At 39.3% G+C, this 27072-nt stretch overlaps 1 protein-coding gene across 34 annotated transcripts in view; it reads left to right on the top strand.

Annotated features, from left to right (window-relative positions):
- The window catches only part of EYA1 (EYA transcriptional coactivator and phosphatase 1), a 169271-nt gene that overhangs the window by 81289 nt on the left and 60910 nt on the right, over positions 1-27072 (top strand). For 7 of the 34 annotated variants that reach the window (XM_065053782.1, XM_065053772.1, XM_065053770.1 and 4 more), the window contains 6 exons: positions 1832-1881; positions 3290-3417; positions 15619-15699; positions 17573-17642; positions 18015-18160; positions 22368-22505. In XM_065053782.1, the coding sequence (XP_064909854.1) occupies positions 3294-3417; positions 15619-15699; positions 17573-17642; positions 18015-18160; positions 22368-22505 (559 nt within the window). In that variant the 5' untranslated portion in view covers positions 1832-1881; positions 3290-3293. Of the gene's footprint in view, positions 1-1612; positions 1882-3289; positions 3418-5220; positions 5284-5830; positions 5882-15618; positions 15700-17572; positions 17643-18014; positions 18161-22367; positions 22506-27072 lie in introns of those variants that run through there. The other 27 variants (XM_065053793.1, XM_065053766.1, XM_065053765.1 and 24 more) reach the window with 10 other exon arrangements.

Genomic DNA, 27072 nt, shown 5'->3' with positions numbered 1-27072 from the left:
TATTTGTAAGTGTACGGAAGTTATTATTATTTTTTTAATTTGAGTAAATAAAATAGTGAAGATTAAGGGTATTTTAGAGTTTAGTATGAATAACACTGTAGGGCACTTTGGAAAAAATCAGTTAATTAAAGCATCTATTTCAAAAATGAAGCTTTGCTGTTATAAAATATATATTTTAAAGGATCCTGTGCAAGAGGGAGTGAAGATAGCTCTGTGAGCAAACTTAGTTCTCACCTATAATTTTTTCCAGGTGTTTAGAAGTAACAGCAGAAACATATCCTAAGGCACTCTGCTGCAGTTTCTGGGGTAAAGAACTGAAAAAACGATTTAAAAAAAAAAAAAAACAAAACCAAAATGCACACTTTTGAATGTATCTGCTCATCTAGTTTGATTTGGCATATGACGATGTACTGAAAAGCACATTATAGAGTACTTTAATCACCCAGTTATAAAAAGATTGATGTTTTTCAGCGTGCATTATTGCATGATTCGTGACATCATTTGTAATGTTCTGCATTGCCTGGCTGCCCCTAGCAGTTGTTTACTCTTGGTAGTAGTAATTCTGTCTGTGATTAAAAATAACAAAAAAAAAACCCTACAGACACATAAGTAGGATTTGCTTGGATGATTTTTATGGCACTTAAAATGCCTCATCTCTCTTGTCTTTGCCCTGTGATCATTTAAGAGATGTCAGTTCAGGTTGAATGGAAATGCACATGAAGGATTCTCAGTGCAGACATTAAGAGGATATATACCTTGCCCGGAGAAGCTTTTGCGTGCTTTTAAGTTAGCAGTGTCTGCCACTGTACCTTCACCTGAATTTTGTCATTTTATCACCTGCTGACAATCATTACTGGCTATAGAGACATCTGTTAGCAAAGCAAAGGTGTTTTTCTAATAGGACATAAAAATCTGTTGCTCACCTGAGTTATAGAAGGAGTTGTTTTATTAAACTGGAAAATTATTGCTGGCTTCCCAGTAGAACCAGATTCTTTTTACTGATGAGTGACCTCAGAGGTGAATGCTGCAGCTTCCCCCTCTTTATTTATCCAGAAATGTTCTTTTAAGTAATTTTATCAGAAATCTCATTAGCGACTGGAATTTTTATGGGTAAGACCTTGTGCAATAACATGCAGAGTTTTTATTTTAATTCACCCCATTTGGAGATGGGCTTGTGTAATACTGTTGGTCATTTATTGAAGATCTTTACCATAGACAGACCTGCCCCTTTTCTTCCCCCCAAGAAACAGTGGCAGCCTCTCTGTCGTGTTTCACCCCTCATCTTTGGGGTGAGCCGACTTGCTGGTTCTCTATTGCCCAGGCAAAGAGGATGAATGGCAAAGAGGGGAGGAAGAAGAAAGGCAACATGGTGAGGGCAAGAAGCTGCCCAGAGTTAAGGGGATGGGAGGGAGAGAACTCAGCCAAGATGACCAGAGGCAAGAGGGGTGGAGGATGCCGGGGGGGCTCGGAGACAGAGCAGCTCCCCCTGCCCTTGGTGGGGCGCGTGGTGGGGTTACCTTTGCCAGGGTGTGCGGCCATGCCGTGGGAGGAGTGAGCCCCTCTGCAGCTGTCATGGGCCCCTGATGAATCACTATCCCGTCACTTGGCCGCCGTCCCCCGGCGCGGGGAGGAGGGAGAGAGACCTGCCGAGGAAACAACAGTTGAGCCTTCAATTTAAAGACAATATGCCTTTCACGGGCACCGCGCCCTCCTCCTCTCCTTTTGGGTTTAAAGGACAGAATTGTCATCTGCAGTGATATCCTTTCTTTAATTTAAGGCCTCGTAGTAAAGCAGAGTAACAGAGGCTTCTGTTTGTTTCCCTGGTTTGCAGGTGCAGAAGTCCCAAACCAGTTCAGATGTCGCTGTTTCCTCAAGCTGCAGGTAAGGATTTGATTGAAAACTGCTATTTTTCTGCAAGCCTTTTATTTATTTTTTCTTTAAACTTCAGGTGACAAATAAATATATATTCTTGTTTTCTGCATCAAGCAGGCGAGTAAGTGCCAGAGTGTTGCTTTTATGTGTGTGCAACCAAGTCTGTCAACCATGAGCACCTACACTTTTTCTCTAAATTGTTTGACTTTATATTAGATACTGGCTTTTGAAACTCATTACCATATCATCCTTTTGATGTGTAGTTTGTTTTAGGTAATGAAATACAAAATGAAGGATTCACGCTTAGAACTTGTGATAAAATCTCAGTTAACATGTGAAAACTTTGTATCTGAAATGACACTTAGGCTTGAGGATATTTATACCATTACCGTGGGAGGAATTTTTAATGTAATTTTAATAGTCTTTAAAAGAGCCTAAGCATTTCTTTTAAACTGAAAAAATTACTGGTTCAAATGCCTTGGAGGCACAGTAACCTATGAAATTTCTACTGGGAGCAATTACTTAGACTGAATTAATCAACATTATCAAAAGTTTAAGGTATAAAGAAACAGAAAGCTGGGCCATTTCAATCATAAGCTTCTCCAGCATCAACCGAGGGATATGTCATGGTGGCAATGGCCGTTGGCATTTTCATATAAGGCCTTTAAAAAAGCAAATGGTAAATATACAGCTGCTTTTGTTCTGTATAAAAGTTTATTTTTTGTTTTGAATCAGAATTGCTCTCTTCTTATTTTGGCTGAACGACAGCTGTTCAGATACGGCAGTGCTAAGGCACACTAACGCCTGTATGGATTCACTATGCGTTGGTCATATCCCTTTTCAATTGGGCACGCTTTATGTAATCCACAAAGCAAACAAGTGAGCAGACATAATAATGTTTTAATGCTGCATTTGTTTCAACGGAAACAGAGGAACAATTAAGTAGTTTGCCAGAGTAAACACATACATCAGGAATATCTCATTCCCTGTCAGTAGATGAGAGGTTTTCACAATTGCTTCAAGTGTTTTATTTGGTTTAGAGGCCCATTATATTGCCACAAAGTGGTAAATCTTGAAAAAGCAAAGTGTTAATTTGTTGTAAAGAGACTGCATGTCTTTGTATATTTGTATATCTTTGTATGTGTCTTAAAATGCAAGGTGACATAAATGTTTAAAGTACAGTACTTTGTATCTAAGTTTTATTCTGTTAGAAGCTGCAGAAATAATTAAGGTAGCTGGTCAGTCGTGTGTGTGGCTACAAAATGAGTTTAGTACTACAAAAGATCAAGTTGGGAGAAGCTGTTTGATTTTTACTGTTTTCGGGACATTGATTAATAGCGAGCTGTGTCTCATCTAGGTAATTCCTCCATAATCCATGTTGAATCTGTCACTAAAACTAGTTGCATCTTGTTTTCAGGTCTATGGAAATGCAGGATCTAGCCAGCCCACATAGCCGACTAAGTGGTAGTAGTGAATCCCCCAGTGGTCCAAAACTTGATAACTCCCATATAAGTAATAATTCCATGACACCAAATGGCACAGAAGGTGAGCCACCACTTCTTTAGTGTTTCATAGTTTGTTCTTTCTCCTTATTGCATTGATGTTCTCACAGTCAGTAAGGTATATAGAGAAAATGTTTTACTATTTCAGGTGTTCTGTGTTTATGTAATATGGTGTATAGAGCTAATGTTCAGTGTTTTTCAGTAGTTACTATTATCAAGTTTCAGCAATAGCTTTCGTTCCGGGTTTATATTCCTTTCATGGAGTTTGAATGGACTGAGCAGGTAGTATGTGCAGAGCTTAAAAAAAAAACAAAAAACCTGAAGGAGTAGTTTAGTGATGAGGAAAAAAAAAGATGTTTTCAGTTGTCAAACCACAAAATGCAATCTTTCATCTTTTCTTTATTTCTCTGAGTATTTCTTTATGTTCTCATTTTTTTTGCAAGCTTCTAAGGCTATTAAAGTTTTGTCAAGTAGGCTAATAAAACCAAGTGTCGAAATTTCCTCGGGCTAGCTTGCTGCTCTGATGGAGTGGCCAAAATTCAAACAGGTGTAGTAATTCAATGGGGTAAACTGATACCTATTTTTCAAGAAGCAGTCAGCCAGTTGATAAGTTATGTTTATTCTCAGTAGAATACTAACAGCAGAGCAACCTAACAGCTTTGCTGGTAATATAATACATATAATAGTGCATATAATGAAACACAGAAAAGTTTATGTAAAAAGCAGAAAAAATACTCTTTCCTGTAATATTTCTATGGCAATAATAGGAAAGACCGTACATGGCATTTGGCTAATTATGTGAATAGAGCTTTTAATGCACTACTAGAAAACAGAATCACACAGTTTCAAATATTACTTTTCAATATAAAAGTATAGTTAGCTGTTGTAGCAAAGATATGCCTTATTTCCTAAGAACTGGGTCATATTAGTGCTGTCAGACTGTTTAGGATTATTGGACACGCATTGCATTCTTCCAGGAAAGGCACATGTCAGTCAAACAGATATCATCCCCCCTCAGTTCTCCATACATTTCTGTTACTCATTCTAATTGGAGTCCTCTGCAGTGGGGAGGGTTTGTGGGTTATCAGATTAACAGGCGTTTGTGCCAGAGATGTGTATAATTTACTTTTTTTTCTATTGCTGTAAAAGTATTGCTGCAGTCCAATTTTAAGCTCATTGGAAAAAAAAAAAAGTAGCTTTTTAAAGAATAAATTAAGTTCTTAATGTGTTAATGTAGTTTAGGCAGAAAAATATTTCATATCCACAGATGAGTCATCTTATTTTTTTAATACCCAAGTATATTATTATATTTTTGTATCATATTATCTGGTATATAGCAGTATTGGTGCAGGTTAAAAATTGCTCAACCCTTTCAAATTAAAATTCCTCTTGTTCACGAAAGCCTTTGCTGTAAACTTCAACAGCTTTTGTAGCTTTTATGTAACTTGAAGGTTCTTTAGCAGCACAAAAATAGGGAATGTTCCTTGAAAAACAAAGACACCATCTGGCTTGACTTTTTTGTTCTAAGTAGTTGTTGTGTGCTCTGGAAAATAGGGTGCTTAATATTACTTTGTCAGGAAATTAGCTGTATATTGTGTCTATTCATGGACTGACCTCAGGTAGCAAATAATTTTGGAAGTAATATCCCAGATTCTCAGTAGATAGCAGAATTTATCAAAGAAAGTGAATTAAACTACAGTATCTTATTTGTCTGACGTTAGAATTTTAAAGCTCGGGCTTATTAATTTTGGGTGAATTCTACCCAGAAAGCTTATGACTTGCATTATACATTTACCTTCTGAGACGAACCCAAATGTTTTTGTTTTTCTGTGCAATTTTCCCTCAGGTGACATGACCCTCCTCAGCACTGCAGACTGGTTGCTGAGCCCTAGCACACAGAGCCCCGCAGGTTTGGGGGGCTGCGGGGGGCACAGCATGTGTTTTCACACCTTGCCCAGAAAGCATCCCAAGAAATAACTTGTGTTTGGCGGTTCCGGTCTAAGCTTTCTAAATTGAAAATTCCTGTCTCTGCTCTTAAGTGACAAATAATGAAAGGTTTTTGAAAGAAATGTAATTGAATAATTGATTTCTGAATTAGATGTGTACCGAGAGACAAAATTTGTGAGCGAAGCAGATGCCTTGAGATGCTAAAAGGCTTAAGAAAAAATGGAGTGAATGAAGCAAGGGTTTCTTATTTTTTTTTACATGAAAGGCAAAGTAAAATTATTTTTTCTGAGATTCTTGAAGCAGAATCCTGCTGAGACACAAGTAGCAGATTGTGAGGATGCAGTCGTAAGGGCTTGCCAAACACCTTTCTTAAAATGCTGCAGTGTGTTTGCTTGCTTGTTGCACGTGGAGTGGAGATGCGTGTTGCTGAACCTTCACATGTTAAATATAATATGTGAAACCAACATCTAATCAACTATGTATTTGTTCTCACTAACATGAAAGAGCCCTCCTTTTCTGGCATAAAGGACCTTCATGTGAATGAGAAACATGGCCTCCAGGTATTTGCATGTCATAAATATCTTGTAAAGATATGTTAAATTTGATTTGACTATGGGTGTGATTTAGGCAAGTTTCCATACCCTGAAGTGTAGGATATGTTCACTAGATGAGGAGGAGGAGAAAAAAAAAAAAAGAAACAGAAGAAAAAAAACCAAAACCCTGTCCCAAAGTGAAATGGCCCTGTTTCAAACAAAGGTGTTCAGTAATTCCTCTAAGGCACATTTTCAGACTTGTCTCTTATTGATGTTGTTCTACAAGAGGATGTGGTTGGAAGATAGCTCACTGTTATTAGCTAATATTTTTAGCTTCACACTTAGTGGTAAGTTGGCAAAGCACTGAATGGGGATTTAGTTGTGTGATCGAGTCTGAGTTTAATCTCTGTGTGCAGCTTTGATATAATAACTCTTTGTGTGCTTAATTTTACTGTGGTGGAGCAAAATTACTGTAGTGCAGAACTGACCAGGTGCTGCTGGTCAAGGACTGTAGCTGAAGAAAATCAGGGGGTTTTACGTGACTGCTATTTATTTCCTTTTATCTAAACATTTTTAAACAAGTCAGATTTACTACTTCTTGTGTCAGATAGCAGTTCCTCTACAGGATTGTTTTAGAGAATTGTGATTTCTGTAGAACTTACACTATTATTTTAGTTTTGTTGCAGAATATGGGACAGTCTTCATAAGTCTGGATGTATGTGTGGTGAGGGGAAAAGTAGCATTTTCTTACCATCTTGATTAAAAAAAATACTCAGTAGTAATTACCAGTAAGAAATAATTATTTTGCTGGTGTTTGTTTTTTTCTTCCTCTTCTCTGGGCCAGGCAGCATGGCCTTTAACCCAGTGATGGGGAAGTAACAAGGAAATTATAGATGCTGACCAGTCAGAAATTTCCCAAGATCAAATCCAGAGGGGTAACACTAAAACATCTGGCTAAAAACTCTCAGATAAGTCAGTCCTGGCGTGCCAAAATGGTGCTGATAGTATAAATACTGCAGTTTTTGAGTTTTCCATTATGATTTTAATTATTTTTCTACAAAATATTATCCATCGTAGGTAGCAGCAGACACCAAACACCATTAAAAATTTGTCCTATATGACTTGCCTAGGAAAATCTGTTAAAAAAAAAAAGGGAGAACTGAAGTAGGGTTCAAAATGTTCATAGTCATGCTTTATCTCTAATCTTCCTTTGTCAGCAAATTGCTGTGTTTGGTTGATACTGAAGGAATTAAAGAAATAATAACAACAGAAGCTAATAAAATAGCTGTTTGTTAAGTTTTATCCAACAGCTAGTGGCTATTCCAACAAGAGCACCCACTTTGGTCAATATGCTTTAGAGGGGAAAGTCTGCAAGTAATCAATACATTTGAAAGGAGCAGCAAAGCTGTTTTCCATAGCAGACGACTGCATCCAGTTTCTGCCTGCAGTGATCTTTACTTTTATCTAAAGAATGTAAATCAGTTCTGATGGATTACATAAAGTGAGAAACAGGAGCCTGTGGCCCATTGTGATGATGTTTTATGCAACTGGAATGGGAAAGAATAGATGAAGATTGGGAGAAGGAGACGTGGTTTTCCAAGCAACTACACTTCATTCATGTTAGGAGTGTAGAGCTGCTTCTGCCCTCATTTCTGAGTGGATAACAAATTGAAGATCAGATTTTCAAAGATACATAGGAAGAGAGGCTTCAAAGGGAGTTGAACATCAAAATTCCTTTGGAAAAAAAAGGGTTCTTACTCTTTAAGTACCTGCTGCAACATGAGAATGAGATCCCACACAGAGGCAGTCGAAGCTCCCCACTACATGACTTATCTGATGGGTGGCCATTAGAAAGGTTGTTTTAAGTCTGGTGAACGTAAATCCATCTTCAGGGTTTCAGAAGGCAGCACTATATATGTTTGCTGTTGAGCTGCAATATTACAGAATGGAAAAAAAAATGTTTTCAGTATTTTCTGAAGATTACTTGATGCAGTAAGATTTTGAAATCCATATGCGCTGGTGGTTGTTACAGCACATGATGTAGATTTCTGTAAGTAAATGGTATGTTGAGTGTGCATTGTAATTCTAACAATACTTTGTAGCATTCAAATAGTTTTTCAGTGTTAAAACTAAGCCTGCATTTTAGCAGTGATTAATTTCAAATTTTTTAATAAGTAATAGTTATTGATAATTGTGTGTACTTCGGGGCACAGAGTTGTGGTAGGTGATGGCATTTAGACAAAATGTTCCTCCTTTGGGTTCTAGTGTGTTTTAATTGCTCATTTCTGGATTTTCTGCCATTTATGTGTGCTGAAGTTTCTAGACTTGTGTTTGTGATTAAGAGCTTGATGGTATGAAACTTGTAATTGACACAGGGACACCTCCATATTTAGAAATATCATTTTCCTGAAAGGAAGAACCTCATTTAAGTGCAAAAATCAATAGCAATACTGATTCTCATAAACATTTGAAGGAATGAAAATACTCCAAATGACAAAGGTCTTTAAAAAAAATAAAAAGAACAGAGGGTCTGGAAGCACCATTATTTTAATATAATTTATTTTTGCCAGCTTCTCATAAACATGTTCACAGCACATGTTCTTCCAGATTGTGGATGGAGTGTGGCGGTGTAAGAGCACCCTCTGAGTGTGCCTGAGGGTCCCAGAGCCCCGCTGGCACAGTGGCTTTGCACAGCATGTGGGATGTCAAGAACCTGCGAAGATATTCACTGCTTCACTGAAAATTGGAACTGCGACACATTGCACTGGGAACAGTGTCTCTCCGGTGGGGCCAGCCTGTTATGTGTGATTTTCTTGTGTGCAATTGTGTGATTGCACAGCATAAGATAGAAATATCATACACCAGACCAGTAATACAGACAAGAAGGCAATCCAGCCCTTGCTCTTGGTGTGCACCAGCAGAAACTCCAGGCAACCATAGAAATCTCAGTCTAATTTCACACCTTAATAGACAATAGGGTGATGTTTGAAGAGCCTTAGCAACTTGTGACCCTTCAGATGATTTATCACTTACATTTGCATCTTGTAGTCTTCTGAGGAGCTTGATCACAGGTAGATAAAAAATCATGAAACCTGGTCACACTTCGGGGTTAGCCGGGTCATTTGACCCCAGGTCAGTGAGTGTAGTACCTGTGCTACCTGGCTTGATGAGACAAGCTGGGGAGTTTGCTGCTGCTGCTGCTGCTGGGCAGAGGGGAATGCAAGCTGGCACTGCCTTTCTTTGTCCAGGTGAATTTGGCTTTAAGTCCTGCAATTCAGACCTTGGCCAAAGTAGAGGACATTATTTCCCACTTATAAAAGATGGCCCCTGCTTTGTATACTGTTCCTGTCTTCATGTCTCAGTCTTGCATCTTGTACACCTACATTGCAGAGTGGACTTGACTCTCTGTGATGCTCTCTCTTCACCTGAAGCCCTCTGTGTTTCCAGAAGGTGGCTGAAGACAACCTTCTTTGCCATTAATGGCTGAGACTGTGGCATTGTGTGGTCATTCAGCCTGGCTTTTTTTAAAGAGTACAGATATTTTATACAGACACAGAGCAAACTGTTATATATGTGTAGGGGAACTGCCGTGGTCAGGTTCCCAATCAAGGATTTAAGAAGGAAAAAAAAAAAAAAAAAAAGAAAGAAAAAGAAATAATCCTCTAAATCTAATCTTCTATATGATTGTTTCTGGGTATATGCTGCTTCCATTTGGACAGGAGAGATGCAATCATCTAGTGTGAAGGGATAAGAACATTAGTTTGACTCAGATATTCTCATCTCTTAACTACAGTGAATGAGACTATTTTAACCCATGGCTACACGTCAGGTGAATATCTGTGTTAAATCTTGATTAGCAGCTACAAGTACTAGGCAAATCTGTCTCCACCCGGGTGGTTTTGGTGTTGGATGTTCTTTCTGATTTTGCACTGTAGCAGTGATGCCATTTCTTTGTAAATTCAAGGTTTTTACTGGTAGGTGAGAAGCTTATGATGACATTAAGGCTCTTTCAGTTGTAATATGTAATGTAAGAGGAAGATGAAGGTCGTGGGGGAACCATGCATGCAGTGAAGGCTACATGTAACTGCAGCCCACACACTTCAGAAATTTTGGAGCAGAAGAAGGAGTGAGCAGGAAACAGTCTGGACTTGAACTAGAATGTGCTGCTTTGTGCAGGGACTTTCTTTGAGAACTGAACATAAATTTAGGCTGGAAATTACCTTGTAGTAATTACCTTCTGGTAATTTCCAGGCAAATTAAATTCAGGAAGAGTCTTCTGCTTTGAGAAGCAGGAGCAAGTAAGTTTATCTGTCTTTGTGGTCAGGAGCTGATGATTTGACGGTCTATGATAAAATGAGAAAATAATGTCCTGGTTGAGAATTAGGGTAATTGAGTAACCTATTTATAAGTAACTTGTAACCTTTAGTAACCTGTTTATAACTGCAAGATTTTTTCAATGCAAACAGTTGAGAGTTTAAATGAAATAATGGAAAATATCATCAGCTTAGAGATTCAAGGTAGAATTTTTGTCCTGTTGTTAGTGGCAAATAATTTTCTTTGAGCTTTCAGGAGAGCTTTGGGCTTCTGGTGGGTACAGAAAGAGGATGGTATCAAGGAAAACAGTGTATGAATACTAATGGATACATAAAATCTGTAATCAAGATATGGCGGGGCAGTATCTGGATGAAAATTTGTGTCCACAGAGTATTTAGCTGCTAACATTATTTGAAGATGTCACCTTGAGACAGAACAAAATAGGGCTAGAGACTGTGTTTATATGTATGTCTATAAATAAATGTAAAAGCCTTGCTTATTTTGTTGAGATTCTTTGTGCTCTGTGAACACTGAGAGCTCTTAGCCAGGAATTATTCCATTTTGCCTACTTAGTCATATAATACAAAGAGTATAAAATTATAGTATTAATTCAAAAATATTAAATGCAAAATTAAAACATACTAAATAACTTAGTCATGTTTACAATATTTCTATTCTGGTTTAGTGTCTATGGCATAGCTGTTAAAAATACTAGTTCAGGAAAGCAAGCTTTATATGTATTTTAGATAATCAAAGTAATTTTTAAAATACATTTAAGAACCTTACTGTTTGCATGCTTGAAAGTGCAATCTTTGTGATGTATGCATATTCCTTTTGTGTTGGGAATGGCCAAATATTAGGTCTCTAAATCCATATTTAAAACAACCAGCATCTCATTCCTCACAGCACTCTTTACTGCTATATACCTCAGTGACTGCATGACAAACTGTGAGCTCAGAAAGTTCTTACTTGACCGATGAAACACATGAACTTGTGGTTTCTAGTCTGAAGTTCTCTTTCACGGTACAGTTCAGAAACTGCCATGTAAGTTGTTATTAATTGCCTTTTGTAAGGTTTTTATAAGGCTGACCAAACAGGGCACATTGCACTTGGAGTCTTTGAGTGACTTACGAAGAAATATCTTGACAATTGATATAATGCTAGATCAGCAGTCATGCTATCTCAGAATGTGTGCTCTTTTCTTCTCAGAGCTAGCATGTATGCTATTATTTGTTAGTCTTACTTTTTCTATGCTTTTGCTGTGTTGTTTCCTTATATAGTTTCTTTTAAAATCTTGTCTTCAGAATCATACATAACTAGAAAAAAATAAGGAGGAAAAATGTTTCTCTGTTATAGCTTGTTAAGCTCCTTGGAATATAAACTAAATCTATATCTGTAACTGTTAAATTTTTTGTAGCAGATTAGAAATACATTAGATTTTGTCTTGAATTTCTTGATAGTCTGTTTTGTTACATCAGTGATTTTGCCAGCACTAAAACTTAGTAGCTTATTGCTAGATCACAGTCTGTCTCTATAATGCAAGTCTGATAATTCTGCACCTCTGTAAAGTCCTGTTTTGGCAATGGAGCAGTAGAAAATGTTTCACTTTCAGTGGTCTCTGCCATGACTGAGAGTGCTGTTGGCAGTTCCTGGCAAGCTTGCGGTGTGTTCTGTGTCCATGTGGCAATATTCCCACTGACTGCCCAGTGTCATCCTGTGAAAGCTTAGGACACGTTGCAGAAATGTTAATTGTCATGGAAAATGTGGAGAGCTGAAATCCAGAGCATGCCTGAGGAGCACACGGCAGGGTCAGATCCATGCCTGACCAAAGCTTTGCTTTCTTGGACAGCTCTATACGCCTCTCATGATAGACCTGGATTGCTGATGTGCTGCTGTGATAGACTGGCAGACTTGTAACCTTAGGAAATCTCTTTGCAGTTCTTTTCCCCTGTGATTCTTGGGGGGAAGATCATAGAATCACAGAATAGTTAGGTTGGAAGGGACCCTGAAAGGTCGTCTAGTCCAACCCCCCTGCAATGGGCAGGGACATCTTCAACTAGATCAGGTTGCTCAGAGCCTGGCCGGGAATGTCTCCAGGGATGGGGCATCTACCGCCTCTCTGGGCAACCTAGGCCAGTGTTTCACCAGCCTCATCATAAAAAATTTCTTCTTCATGTCTGGCCTGAATCTCCTTTCTTCTAGTTTAAAACCATTACCCCTCGTTCTATGAAAACAGGCCCTGCTAGAGTCTGTCCCCAGACATATGCTCCATGCAGGTCAGTTTTTGTCTTAGGCAAACCTTGCTTTGCAGTGAGAATCCAGGGGTGAATACTTCCAACTGGTAAAACCATGGCTGTTTCTTCACAGTTTGTTTCTTTATATAGCAAGCTTTCATCCTCTTGAAATATGTTTAGGCTCTGACAGAAGGAAATATGCAGTCATTTTCTGGCATTTTGATTAAAATGCTTGGGGAATGGCAGGCTTTTCACTTCCTATCCATCTTTATTAAATTCTCAACTAGCTGCAGCACAAGGTCTGTTAAGGTCATGGTTGTTCCTAAAGATGGCATGATAGGGCTTATTTGTTATCACCCTACTAATGGGTATCCAGATCAGGAATAATGTGAACAGCCTTTCTTATCCTGGTTTTTCATATATTCAGGAAATACAACAGCTAAGAGAGGAGACATAAGGAACAGTTGTTATGAAAAATTTATGAGCACCTCAGTCAGCAACTAGAATTCATTTCCATGAAGAAGTCACTGCAGTTTATTTCATATGTTTTGCTGTATCTTCAAAAGTCATATTTTTAGTAAACAGCATTCAGTTATAAACATGGTTGCACTGAAATATTGCTAATCACTCATAGAGACATAAATTCCATTTTGATGAGGTTTTTTTTCCAAAATGGTAAATTTAACAAGGATCTGAGATCCAGATAAGTGGCAAAGGCACATGAAGTACTTTTTAAACCAATGGCAGGAGAGGCATTTGCATCCACTTAGAAAGAAATTATCCTAGAAATCTTTATCTGAAACAAATTATACTATAAGTGTATGTTGTGGGAGGTGGCTCAGGATAGTCCTTGGGCTGCTAGTTTGCAGTGATCCAAACAATATTTTATTTTATAAGGAATACAGAATTGTTTCTCCAGTAGAGTAGAGGGAGACTGGAGAAAGCACACACTGAAGTCTTCCACCCCTTACCCTAAGATAGATTGATCTGTGTCATCTTCATCTCTTTTCCTCTCTCACAGCTCTCAGCTGTAGAGAAAAGCATCTTTCATTGTTATTTCCAGAAGTGCAATTGTACTATGGAAATTAGGTTCAGAAGACTTGCAAAATTTTGGGAAAGCTGGAGTAGTCTACGAGGGGAGTGTTAGTCTGACTGTAAAATGTAGCTGTGATAAATTTCTGAGAAAAAGCAGATGACAATCTAGACACTATAATTCTTGGTATCTAAATTAACAAACTGTGTAGGACTTGCTGTAAAAATCTGGTGGTTTTTGGAAAATTACTTAGGATAAACAAATATATTGTTGCATCTGTGTGTTAGACTTTCAGTATTTAGTTAGGAAGTGGATGTTGGATGTGTTATATGCTGTGTTTTTAGGAAATGCATTTGTATTAGAGTTGTAATTCAGACCATGAGTACACTCTTGAAATGAACCTCTTGGCCACCCTTTCTTACCACACATTAATTCACCTTGTGGAGTCTCTTGGACTTCACTTCTTTCAAAAAAGGTGCTCTGCAGGAGAACAGCCAACATTCTCCAGCTGCTGATGGATGCTCCGTCCTTGGGACAAAACTAAACCTATTATCTTAATGCCTAAACTGTGGATACTGGACCCTCTGCACCAACCATTTCACTCCACGAAACTTTTCTTACTGGGCTGCACTGCTTGCTAATGCAGATGTAGAAGAGTTACAAGCTGTGTGGAACTAGAATTCATCTCCTGAGTTAGTGTGTGCAGACAAAACATCCTGTGTGAGAATCAAAAGAAAACAGCGGGCAATTAGTAAAATCTTGAGAGTTTGCATGTAAATCCCTTGGATGAGGCCAGGTGAAGGAAAAAGTGAAGCATGCAGCAATAAGAGTTTGGATTGGCAAGGACGGGAAAGGTCCTTTGTCAAAGGTGTAAAGTGCCTCTCCCTCACCCTTTGCAAACCTGGCACCAGAAGGGTTTCTGCTGGTGATGGTTGCAAATCCTGAACACAGATGTATAGACAAACATGCATACATACCCACACACCTATGTCACGATGACACTAGGCCTTTACACATCAAATAGGGTGCACTTTACCTTGGTTTTCTTGGGTTCGCTTTCTGCAGTGTTGCTGAACCGCCTGCCTGAAAGGTCAGGTATGCACCCGTGCTGGTGTGTAGGAAGCGGTGACTGCATGTCTCAATAAGAGCGAAACTGGTGGGATGTTGATAGTAAGATCAGCTCCGTTGTTTTCTGAAACACCACCCTCAGTTGCTTTTGGTGTGCTGTAACTCCAAAAGCTGGGTATGTAAAAATGGGTTTGAGAGATGGCTGTGCTGATCTGTCAACTCCCTGGGAGGAGGGATTGCACCTGTTTGCATCCAGACCAGGGCAGCTCCATCCTTTCTCCGTGGATTGGAATGCTGTTGTTGCTGAGATTGTGCTGGAGTAGCAGAAAGGGAAATTTGTTTTTTTCAATTGAGGCTTTATTAAAAGTCATTAATTAATAATTAAGTGTGAAGCAGCATGATCCAGGAGAGAATCTCTTTTACTTTCATCCTTTTTCACTCTCTGACAGCCACGTTGGGTTGCTGGGGCAGAGGGAATAAAATGTAAAAGTGTTCCTTGAAGTGTCTGATGAGGACTGTGTGCTCTGCGTTTATTCAATGTTGCTGAGTTTAAAGTTGGTTTTAATTTTGAGAGGAGGAATCCACCATGAGGAAAGTGTTTTACTTCATCACAAATTCTCATTTTTCCTCTGAAAAGTTATTTAGATGGAAAAAAAAATCAAACAGCACCCAGAGAAACCCATTTTAAAATATTTCCTTTTTTTTTTTTTTTTTTTTTTTTTTGTCGTATTCAAATTGCTGTCTTTCAAGCCTGTAAATGTCTGTGTGACCTGATCTAAATGTGGACTCTTATTGTTGGGTCTGCAGGATTAAGAGGAATCAGGACAGGTGCAGAGAATTGCATGGGGACTTCTGGTTTGTTACAGTGGCTCTTATTCCTTGGGGACAGAAATAACCATCTTGATCATTTTATATGTATGTGTAAATCATAGCTGGCAGTACTTTGCATTGTTCGTATACACAAATACATAAAATGCAAAATATTGATAGCCATGATTTAAAACATTTTCAGCAGATTTTTGTTTGATTTAATTTGTGGCTGCAGTGAGTGTGTGTGCATGTGTGTGCAAGAATATTAGGTGCATATAGAATATATTTTATTTATATTTCTATAGTTAAAACAGAACCAATGAGCAGCAGTGAGATTGCTACTACTACTACCACAGACGGGTCTTTAGACAATTTCTCAGGATCAGGTAAGGAATAAACAAAGGTTTTAAGCTCAGCATTTTTTCATTTACTGTTTTCTTATCCCAGGTGGTCTAAACCTGTGCACAGCTGTTAAAAAGTCTCGTGCACTTTGCAGCTTATGCCTATTTTTCTTCGTCTTACTCAGACAGTGTAAGTCAATAGGAGTTTTCCCTGAGTAAGGAGAATTACAGCATTAGGCTTATTGATGTTCATTGGTGTTTCAGTGAGAGTCTCACTAGGGAGTACTCTGCCCCAGAGTAAATTGCTCCTGTTTTCTGTGAGTAAACACCTGTCTCTGTGACTGGTGGTGTCATTGAGGGGTAGGTCTTATTTATTTTAATTTATTATTGTCAAGGTATTCATTCTTTTATCAGGCTTTCTTTCTTCCTGGAAACCAAGCACATCTTAGCTGCTAACATACAGGAGACAAACACTGTAAGAAAATCCTAAGATGTTGGCACAGTTTTGCATACCCATGGATAAACTGTGGTATTTCAAGCGCATCATTTTTATGGTGCAAATCAAATAAAAAAAGGATCTAATACTATGTCATAGGATTATATTTCCAGGATAGCAAAATTTGTCATCTTGCAACCAGTCAGGCTCCAAGTAGGCAACCCTTTTCTGGTCTTGTCACAACCTCCATTTTCTGCCTATGCTGTTGAGTACGAAAGTATCAAACTGGAAAGGCAAAAAAAAAGAGGTTTCTAGAGTGAAAGAAGAGCTATAGGAGCTATGTACATCTGACTAAAGGTCAGACCATAATGTTTGACATGTCTGCAGCCTCACAGGCCACAGAAAACTATCGTGTGGAAGGCACAGAAAGAGATTCCCTCCTTCCCTCCACACTTTGCAAGTGCTCCCAGCATGTAAAGATGATGGATTTTTCCTGTAGTTGGCCAGGAAAGGGGTAGCTGGCAAAGGGTAATTATCCGTGCCTTGTTTATTTCCAAGTACTTAGCAATAGGGCCTGTTGTTTCTCCGGCTGTCTGATTTTACAGTAGTCTCATAACCTGCGGCTGACCCCTTCCTGGCAAAGGCTTCCAAACCGTCCCTGGGACTTAGAGAAGAATCAGCACCCAAATAGTAACCAGAGAGGGAAGGGGCTCCTGAAAATAACATCTAGAGCACATCGGCACATCTGCCACACTCTCGGCAGCACCAAAAAATGCCAAAAGGAATTGGGCTGGGTTGGCACAAAGCTCTGTGTCAGCAGCGGCTGCGCTGCCAGGGAGCAGCTCACTGTTTAGCCTCCTAGGCTAAAGTCTTCCACTAAGAAAATTCGCACATTGGTCGGGACATCTTCATGCAATATTGAGTGTTTTGGAGGCCTGAAAGCATTTTAGAAAGCAGATAAGATGGGGCAAAAGAAGGAAATGGAATATGGTAATAGATTGTCTGTACTATGGAATTACAAAATAAGAAAAAAAAAAGGTGCGTGCTCTGAAGCTGGCCATATGTTTTCAATCGAGGCATGCATAAAGCTCCTTCATAAAACGTAGGTCTTAAAAATTCTAAAAGTTAATAAAATGTTGCACTTGAGATATCAATAATCCTTTGAAAATATGAAGGGAAATGTTTCCATTAGGAAATAGATTGTTTGCATTGAAAATGTTGTCTGTGTGTGAGCAAAGAATAGGCTATTGCCCGGGAGCTATACAAAGGGGCAATTTAGTATTTGAAATTTGTAATCAAGATTTTAATGTTAAACATTCTTGTATAGTTCCTGATAAAATATTATTTTCTATCTAAGGTATCAATGATATTTGAATTTAATTAAAATCTTGTTAATACTCTGAAATTCTATTAGGAAAAATAATATTTATCTTTGGTGTGTGTATTTACACTTCTGTGTGCTTTCTTTTCTCCTTGGTGCAGCAATTGGAAGCAGTGGTTTCAGCCCAAGACAAACACACCAGTTCTCCCCACCACAGATTTACCCTTCCAAGTATGATATCTTTTAAAAATAATAATAGTAGTAGTAATAATAACTGAAATAAGCAGATTTTAACCTCATTTAAAATAATAATTGGGTCCATCTGTTAAGTCATAATTTAAACCACAGCAGCTTCCAGGGAAAAAAATATTTTTTAAAAAATGCTAAGAACATATTTAAAAATATTTGGAAACTTCTTATTTTACTTATTCTTTTATTATTGATTCCTTGTTGTTGTTTTGTCTTTGTCCTACAGTTTCTGTTCTCTAGCATAGCCTATGATTATATGTTAATGAAGTAGCAGGATTATAAGGCTAAAAATAAGTACATGCATGTCTGTCTAATGCAGTGTCTCTCCTATTTTCTATCATTTGTAATCAATAGCAGACCATACCCACATATTCTTCCTACCCCCTCTTCACAAACGATGGCTGCGTATGGGCAGACACAGTTTACAACGGGGATGCAACAAGCTACAGCTTATGCTACCTACCCCCAGCCTGGCCAACCCTATGGAATCACTTCATATGGTAAGAAATCATGTCAGTGTTATTTTATTCCAGAGGTAAATATTTTTTAGAGCAAGATTACATGACCTTTGCATCAGTGCTTAGTGGGACAGCTGTGCTCTCAAGTAGTTCTTTTGCAAGATTGGTAATTTCCCTGTTGGAGTGGGAGTGGTGCTTCATTTAAGTATTAAAGACCTAAGAAGCTACTCAAGGGGATCACTCTGATTTGGGATCAAGGAGAGAGATTCATGAGGTTTTTATTGGTGATATAAAAAAAACAGCAGTGAAATGGGAAAAGAGATCTAGGGACTTCCATTACACAGGCACAGCTCCTGGTGACTTGGTGAGGAGCTCTGCTCTCCAGCAGTGCAGTAGGGTAAATTCAGACCATAAAGGTCTGAATTTCAGCTGATCCAGATTACTGGAACCCAAGGAAATCAGAAAAACTGCACTGATTTTCAGCAGGTGAAAAACTGATTCAAAAATACCTCCACCAAAAAAATCTCACTTTCAGTGTTTTAAAAGTCCCTGAAGATGAAAATGTAAGTAAATTACCACTAAAGCTCTGACTGCTTGATGAAAGAGATAATACTAAGTAGCAAATATTTCCAAAAAAATGTAATTTGAAAACAAGCTGCTGTGGGTGAGACCATTTTGCTGCCAGACTGTCTGCTGGCAGACCACATAGCAGTTCAGCAGCAAGGATGCATTATTAGAAAATGGGTCTTATATTCCTCTGGGGGAATATGTTGAAAATATACAGTCCACATACTTTTAGCAGTATATTTTGTAAAGATACACTCAGGTAATGTAAGTTTTATAGCAAAAGGACAGAACTCACAGTACAAGATATGCCTCTTAAAATCCTTAAAGCTAAGTGCAAAACTGGTGAATATTTCATCCTGAAATCTGTAAGGTGAAATCCATTTGGTTTCAAGCATATCCTACAGCAGATTACTCTGGGCAACAGGTACAAAAAATAGATTATTATTTCCCTTTACTTTAAGAAAACATATTTTATTAACATATTATCAAAAATTATGATCCAATGAAGCATTTTTCCTGTGGCTATAGGCTTGAGTACTTACCACCAAAAATATAGTTATAAATGTGAATTGGATGTTTCAGTTTCAGTTCCATTCCACGTATTTTAAACTTACGCAAGCAAAATACTTTAAGGATATTTAAACTACATTTTCAAGACTATGGAGATGGGGATTCTTCCCCCCACACACCACAAGTTCATTTTGCTGATGAGATCTGGTCTGCTACATCCAGCTGGATTGGGGATGTGATAACAGATGACTCCTTTTTCCCCTGTGCTCTTCTTGACCCCTGTCTTCTGCAGACACTTCATGTTCATACTTAGCTGGCTGCGGTGGCTTGGGCATCCCAAACAGTGACTTTTTTGGGGTTTTTTTGTTCAGTTCCTCTGGATGAAATCCTAACCTCACAGAAGTCAACTGTAAAACTCCTACTGACTTCATCAAGGCCTTGATTTTGCTACTTGAGTTTCACTGTCTCGCTGTCATCGGAGCTATAACTGAGAGTTGCTTTACTTGGCAGCTACTTGCCAGGGGTTAACATGCCTGCCTTCTCTTTTGTTTTGTTTTGATTTGTTTTGTTTTTCCCAGTCCATCCCCAGTGCTTAGGACTTCGGAGAAATTTGCTGAACATTTTACATTGCAGAGCTACTTTTGGCTGCTGAACCCCACAGCTTCTGCCCCAAGTGGATTTTAATGCATTTTGTTCTTTTCAAACAGTACCTCCTGAGCGGAGCTAAGGTGCTCCTTGATGGCATGCTTTCTAGCAGTGATATTTTAAAGCCAATAACCATTAAAAAGTTTTGGGACCTAACACCATATATATTTTTGCATCTTTAAGGCATGTTAAATAATCCGAGCTCTCAAAATAAATTACATGGGGAACACTGGGATGCTCATTTGCAACAGGCAAGAACTAAAGCCTTGCTTAGAGCCAAAATTCTCCTCTTGGGTCTGCAGCTTAGACCTCATGTACTGTCTGCCTTGCCTTTCTCTCATCCAGGCAGAGAGCTTCAGCAGGTATAAAGAGAGGACACCTGGCATCTGTGAAAAGAGAAACTGAGTTGGTATAGGTGGCTTCTTTTTTTTGTTGTGTCTTTACTCTGGGGCTTACTAGAAGACAAAGTATTAGTGAATTCCCGTATCAACCTCCCTCCAGCTTTCTCTTTAGGGCAGAGTTTGGGAAGGTGCTGTCTCCAGCCCACTTCGAGCCTCCTCATTTTTTCACTCCTCCAGCTCCACTGTGGTGCAGCCGTGCAGGCAGGAAGGGGGGTGGAGGGGAATGCCACTGACAGCTGCCTCCCAGGGTCTCCTGGCTCTGCTTCATCTGTAAAGCCTCTGAGGAGGCCGGAGAATTTCCTGAAGCTCCCTCCTCCTGGCGGCTCCAGTACCAGCATCTAGCAAAGGTTTCGCTTAACTTCTCTTCTTTCCAGATACTGACAGTTCCCGTATGTTTTCTAGCTGTCCCTTCCCACTTCCTTGCATGCATTAGGCTTGGGAGAAGGAGAAGGGAGCATCAAGGTCTGATGAGTGAAGGCCTTCTGGATGAGTAAGTCCCAGGAGATGAAAGGCTCTTCATAGCATGGAGGTTTGCAAAAGGGCACATCAGTGCCAAGTTGTCTTCACTCAAGTGGCATCCTCCTGCCGCTGCCTTTGATCAATTCCTCCCGCTCTGTCTGAAACAACGTTGAATCAGGCTCTTAAAGCTGGACTAGAAGTTTAATGCTTGATTTAGTTAAACTTTCTCTAAACAGTATTTAATCAGAATTTCAGAAGTCCTTTTAACAGACAACAAATAGAGATCATTGATACCAAAACATCCATAGCAGGAGTTTCCTTTAGGAAAAGAGGTGTCAGATTCATCACTGTGATTGTTTAATTGTAACATGAAACAGAAGAAGCAAGTAAGCATCAGGGAAAAACAAGCAAACAGGGTTCGTCTGGCAGTTAGCAAGTCTGGCAGAAGGAACTAATGGTAATTAATGACAGCAGTCGAAAAATAATGATTTAAATGGCAGGAGAAACTATGCTGCCATTTGTACAAAGGGAGATATTTAACTTTGCAAACACAGGAACTTCTCAGCCTTCTTGCACCTTCAAATATTGTTGATTTTTTTAATTTTTTTTTAAAGAACCAACCAGGAAATGGCCTCAGATTAACAGTGATTTTGAAAGGAATGTTACTAATTCACACTTAGTTAATTCAGTTCAAATAACAATGGTTTCTGAACAATGAGGTGTCGTTGAATGCCACAGTGAAACCTAAGAGTATTGTATTACTTGTCTATTGCATTTGCTATAATTATTTTAAAATGGTAGTTCATGTTGGGACAACCTTGTAATTAAAACTAAGAGACAGAGGCTGGATTGTGTGCACTCTCTCAGTGTTTCACTTACTGATACTCACTTGCTTGTTGCCTTACAAATTGGTGGAAGAATCAGTGAAGTTGAGAGGCAGGTCATTCATTTAACGGGACTTTGGATTCTTTTATTATTAAATTTGGAAATGAGAGGGTAATGTGATGTGTAATGGATTTCCCTGTCAGTGCAGATTAATGACTCTCTGCTATATTTTTCCCAGTTTGAGAGATTGCTTCAGGAATAGTTCCTGCGTATTAGGTGTTTATTTGTTAAAAGACTGAACGCCTCCTGTAGTGTTTAATTAGCTTTGAAAATCATAATTACACTTAATGCTGCTAGTTCTCTTTACCCATTTCTAATTCCTGAGGAAGCCATTGAACTCATAGCCATGTAATTTTCAGGTAGGAATATTATACAATGCAAATCTCAGTTATGTCATTAATGGGTGGATGGCAGGATAGCTTGGCTACGTTATGCTTCATTAAAGTCATATAAAGTTGCTAATCTACCTCTGTGAAATGTCATGAATATATGGAAAAGTTAGCCTCTGGCAGGAAAGGAAAAAAGGAATAATGCAACTTCCTGTTCATGTATAAATTTCTTTTGCAGTTATTGGAAACATGGTTTTGAATTTAACCTCTCCCTGGTGAACTTCAGTTTTATGTGTGCTTTTAGACTGCCCTTACCCTGTGCATGCTCTCAGTATTCATTCTCTCATGCACTCAATATTAGGTATATGTTAAAAGTGCTGTTAATTAAGTGGTTTTATTTTCCATCCCTGTTTGAATACGAACAAATAGATTTGCTGTCATTAACTGATTTAGGTGCATTGTGGGCAGGCATCAAGACAGAAGGTGGATTGGCACAGTCACAGTCACCTGGACAGACAGGATTTCTAAGCTATGGTGCCAGCTTTAGCACACCTCAACCTGGACAGGCTCCCTATAGCTACCAGATGCAAGGTCTGTATAAATGGGTATTACCATTAATTAGACATAGTTAATGCTATGGTTTTGGTTGATTGGTGTTTGTTTGGGTTTTCTTTTTGTTTGTTTTCGTTTTCTTTTTTTTTTTTCCCTATTATTTCTTTACATTTGTAGGGTAACAATGAATGTTTTCTCAAGCACTTCTGATATTATTGCAGTTGAAGCTGAAATGGTGATTGCTTTTGCTGAGAGCAGTGGCAGGCCAGCTCTCAGCAGTTTGGAAGATCCCTCACTTAGTGACTTCATTAATTTTTTAATAGTGAAGTGTTGTAGTGTTATTACAATAAAAATGTATCTCCAAATTGCAATAGTTCAACAAACAGTGAATGTGACAAAGCGAGTCCTGGGAAACGTGTCAGGATTATGAATTTAGGAAGTGCCAAATATAATTTGACACCTGAGTGTGTTCAGGGAGGGAGAATAAGATAAAAATACCTACTGCAGCTGTGGAGGTAGCTAATGATTGAAGTCTCTTTCTTTGAAGTCTATTTTAAAGCTTCAAGTCTTTGTATGTGTGGGCTATTATTATCAATTATATTTTGCAGCCCTACTTGCCTGTTTAGAGTACTTAATATCTTTCCACCTTATACTCCCAGTTCCTTTTTCCCCTCCTGTACTGGAAAGTTGCTGTGTGTTCCCAGTTGTGGATTATCAAGACATTAAGAGATATTAAAAAAAAAAAATATCTTTGTTTACTGCAGATAGGTAATATTTGATTTCTGCTGCAGGACTTTTCTCCCCTGAATGTCATAGTTGAAATACAGAGTGTTGCAGATTTCAGAATTGTTGAAATAAGTGGTCACTCACAGAACTGGACTATATTTTTTAAAAGTTTTGCACCTCTCTGTGTTATTATCATCCTCCATTCAAACTGTGTGCCATCATAGAAATGCTTCATGAAATGTCTTGAGGTAGAAGTGGTTTTGGAGACCAGGTGAACGAGGTTTTGCTCTTGTTCTGCAGCTTTAAGGGTATATTGATCCAGTCCTTCTCTCAGACAGAGAACTGTGTGTTGAGTAGCTCAGGGCAGAAGAGACCATCTGACATCTGAAGTATTGCTTACTTGTAGTGTGTGCTGACAAGTAAGAAGAAGATAGTATGAGTAGTATGCAAACTTTCATCTACATGCTGAATAGTGGTGGACTTCTACTCGCCTGAGTAAATATAACCATGACCACATTGTTGGTTTTGCTTTCTGCAGATAGCTGCACTGAAAAAAACAAACACATGTGCCCTCCTCCCCCTAAAAAGCCCCCTCTACCCCTCTGTAGGTGTCAGCTCGAAATGCTTGCCAGCAGCAGCTATGAGGAGCTCCTGTATCGACATTCCAGCTTTTGAGGAACTGATAATTCATGGTCACTGGGAAATAGAGTTATTGAGAAATCATGTCTGTGTTGCCTATAATTTATATTGCAGTAGTGTCTTCATGCCACAGTCATGTATTGGGATCATATTGTGCTAACTTATACAGCCAAATGAAAATATAGTCCCTATAGAAGTTGGAGGCTAAAATAAAACACACAGCCTAGGAACACCTAATATAACAATAAAGCTGACACTGTTTAGACATAATAAACAGTTGTCACCCCATGTTGGTTATCTAACAGCTCTAAAGGTGGGGTTTTTTTAAGGTATAGAGCAGAAGGGTGTCAATATAAAGGGATTTTAGAGAGAACAATAAAGCAGTTTTGCAGATGTCTATGGGAAACTCATTCACTGGAGGAAGGAAAGGGGGAGCAGCATGGGATAATGTGAGAGAGTGCTTGTTGGCAAATTTTAAGAGTAAGCAGTGAATTCTGGCATTAGTAGAGCACAGCTAGGAATGAGTCAATGGACTACATAGAGGTCTGGCATAAAGGGTATTCCTTTGTTTTCTGCGATGTGCAAAATACGTACAAGATCAGAATTGTCAAGGTCATGAAAGGGTGGCACTTGCCAAGAGATGGAACAGTAAGATCTTGGAAAGCATTTCAGCTGTACACATTGAAAGGCAAGGATCTAAAAATACTCCGCAAAGGAATGATGTTAAAGATGACCCAGTTGTGCAGCTCTAACGAGAGAAGGGACATAGCCATTGATTTCACGACAATACTGTCTGCATGGCTGAGGGAGGAGCTGAGGGTCTGAGCATGAGTTCTGCTCCAGCTGTGCTGTGCGTTGGCTGAGAGCTGCCCAGCTGTGGTAGGCAGGAGATGGCTGACAGTCTGGCTTGGGTGGAAAAGCCACAGGTCAGAGTGGGAGAGTCTGGGGGTCCCTGTGGTGTGTGTGTCATTTCTGTTGTGCTTGTAAATGGTACGGCATGTGGATGAGGGAAGGACTGGTCTCCTACAGGAACCTTACAGACAATGAGAATGGAAGTAAGGAGGATATTTCAAATTAAAATATTTGTGGAGCTGTTAGAAGTAGAAAAGAATCATCTTGCTGAACAGGTCTTTCGTGAACGTAAATGTTGACAGCATATAAGTATCTATACTTGAGAATATATGTCTTTTTAACATTTTCATTATGCTAAATTTTGAATTTGAAACAACTTTAAATTGACTTAATTCCTCCTTTTGATTGAACAGGTGTTAAAAGTAAACAGGAACATTTGTTTCCCCTTCCTCATTTAATTTTGGAAAGAGAACCTATTCATAGCTTCAACTATTATTTAAAGACAAAATTGATTCTCTTGACAGAAGACAGGGCTAGTGCTGCTGCTGTTCAGTTATTTGTGCAGAAACCTCCAGAAAGAGAAATGAGTTTATTCTTCATTTCCCCTCTAGCAGTCTATGGTCAGTCTGCAGCCTCAGCCTTGTCATAGCCGGCAACAGCCGTTCTTCATCTCCTGTGTGGCTGCTGAGCTGCTAAATGGAGATAATGGATCCCATAACCTATTTCACAGCCACGCGTTACAGGACGACGTGCTCGGGGCCCTGCTGGTGTTCTTGCTTGCAGTAAAGGGGTTTTCCTAGTGTCCTTGCAGTTGCCATGTGCGTGCTCCCTGGTTGGGATTACCTCGTGTTCAAAACCTTTGGAGTGATTCTGGTTCCTCTCCCTGGGGCGAATGTCTCTGCGCAACGTAAAGGCGCTGCCTCGCGGTGCGTGTGCAGCCAATTAAACCCAGTGCTTGTCCTGACCCTCCTAAAATTACAGCGTGATTAGTCACCGAACAATAGCGGAGAGAGAGGCTGCCAACTTTTGAAAATGATGGGGAAAATTGCTGCCTATGACTCTTTGCTAAGGTTATTCTGGTAACTGGATTTTTGTTTGTTACAAATTTATCATCTCTATAATGGGGAGTGAGGAAGGGAGAGAGTGGGAAGAGAACTTAGATGGTTCTGCCACCCTGTCTCCCTGCTCCCCCCGCCTTTATTCTAACAAGTACATCCCTTAAGCTGTTTTTCATATAAGTTGCTTCATAGATGTTGAAAGACCACTTACATGACTAATGACTGTGGCAATGGGCCGTTGTTCCTATATTGGCACAATTATAAGGATTGCTCAGTCAAGATAAATGGAGTGGAGAAGGTCTGGGGGAAATTCCAAGGAAAGAGCCCCATTTGCCACAGGAGTGTCCTTCTTGAGCATACTTTTGGTTGAGATAAAAGCATGGCTTTTACCCTGCACCTGAATATCCTGCCTCTAGAAGGGTACTAGACCTGTGATGAGCACCAGCATTGTTTTAGTTACCAAGACTGTGATGTTTGAGAATATACTAACCAATTGGTTTGGGAATTCATCCATTAAAAAGTAAACGTTAAGATATTTGGTTATTATTATACAGTATAAAAATATTGTGCTGGATGGTTAAGCAGTTACTAGGACAACAAGGGGGACTTTGCCAAGGATTTTTAAACACTGTAAGCAAACGGAAGAAACCTTGAGTTTAAATAGCCCATCTGGCGGTCTTAGGCTTTCCCAGGAGAGCTCCGCTAAACTTCTGCCACATGCATCGTACCCTGATGATAGACATAGCCCATGGCAAGGAGACTGAGCTTGGAAAGCAAATGAACTTCTGTGCAAATGCAGAGGGGAGGACGGCATCCTGCACCCGGCAGCGGCACAGGGGCAAGCCCCACGCCTGGAGCCCGCGCCCCGCTCCCAGCAGGGTCCGGCCACCTTCCGACACTGGCTGGGATTCCCAGCTTTAATGTGGGTCCACGCTCTTTGCAAAATAGACCTTTGACCTGCAATTTACAGCTTTTATCACATTTTAAAGCTATGTAGCTGACCAGCTTGGGGCAGTAAATTTCATGTGATTTGAAAAGATTCTTATTTTTGTGTTTGTTCAGCTAAGGCAGGAGCAGCAGCTCTCTGCCATGCTGTGGACGATTATTTAAAAAACAAATGGCAAAACTGGACTATTTTAAAAACAACTTTAGGGCAGTAGTTCTGGGTGGCCCACAGAGCCATTTCTGAGAAACCTGCTTCATGTTTGTTACGGTCTAGGAGACCCTTACCCCTCCTCCATAGGAGCCAGTGCTGACCATGAGATGAAAGAGAGAGATTTGCGTGTTAGTATGTGTGTGTCTTTGTCTGAGAGGGAGAGATGCTGGCTGGC

The sequence above is a fragment of the Columba livia genome, chromosome 2 (assembly GCF_036013475.1).
Source record: "Columba livia isolate bColLiv1 breed racing homer chromosome 2, bColLiv1.pat.W.v2, whole genome shotgun sequence".
Classification (NCBI taxonomy): Eukaryota; Metazoa; Chordata; class Aves; order Columbiformes; family Columbidae; genus Columba; species Columba livia.
Note: the sequence above shows the minus strand (reverse complement) of the source record. Positions and strands in the feature narration are given on the sequence as shown.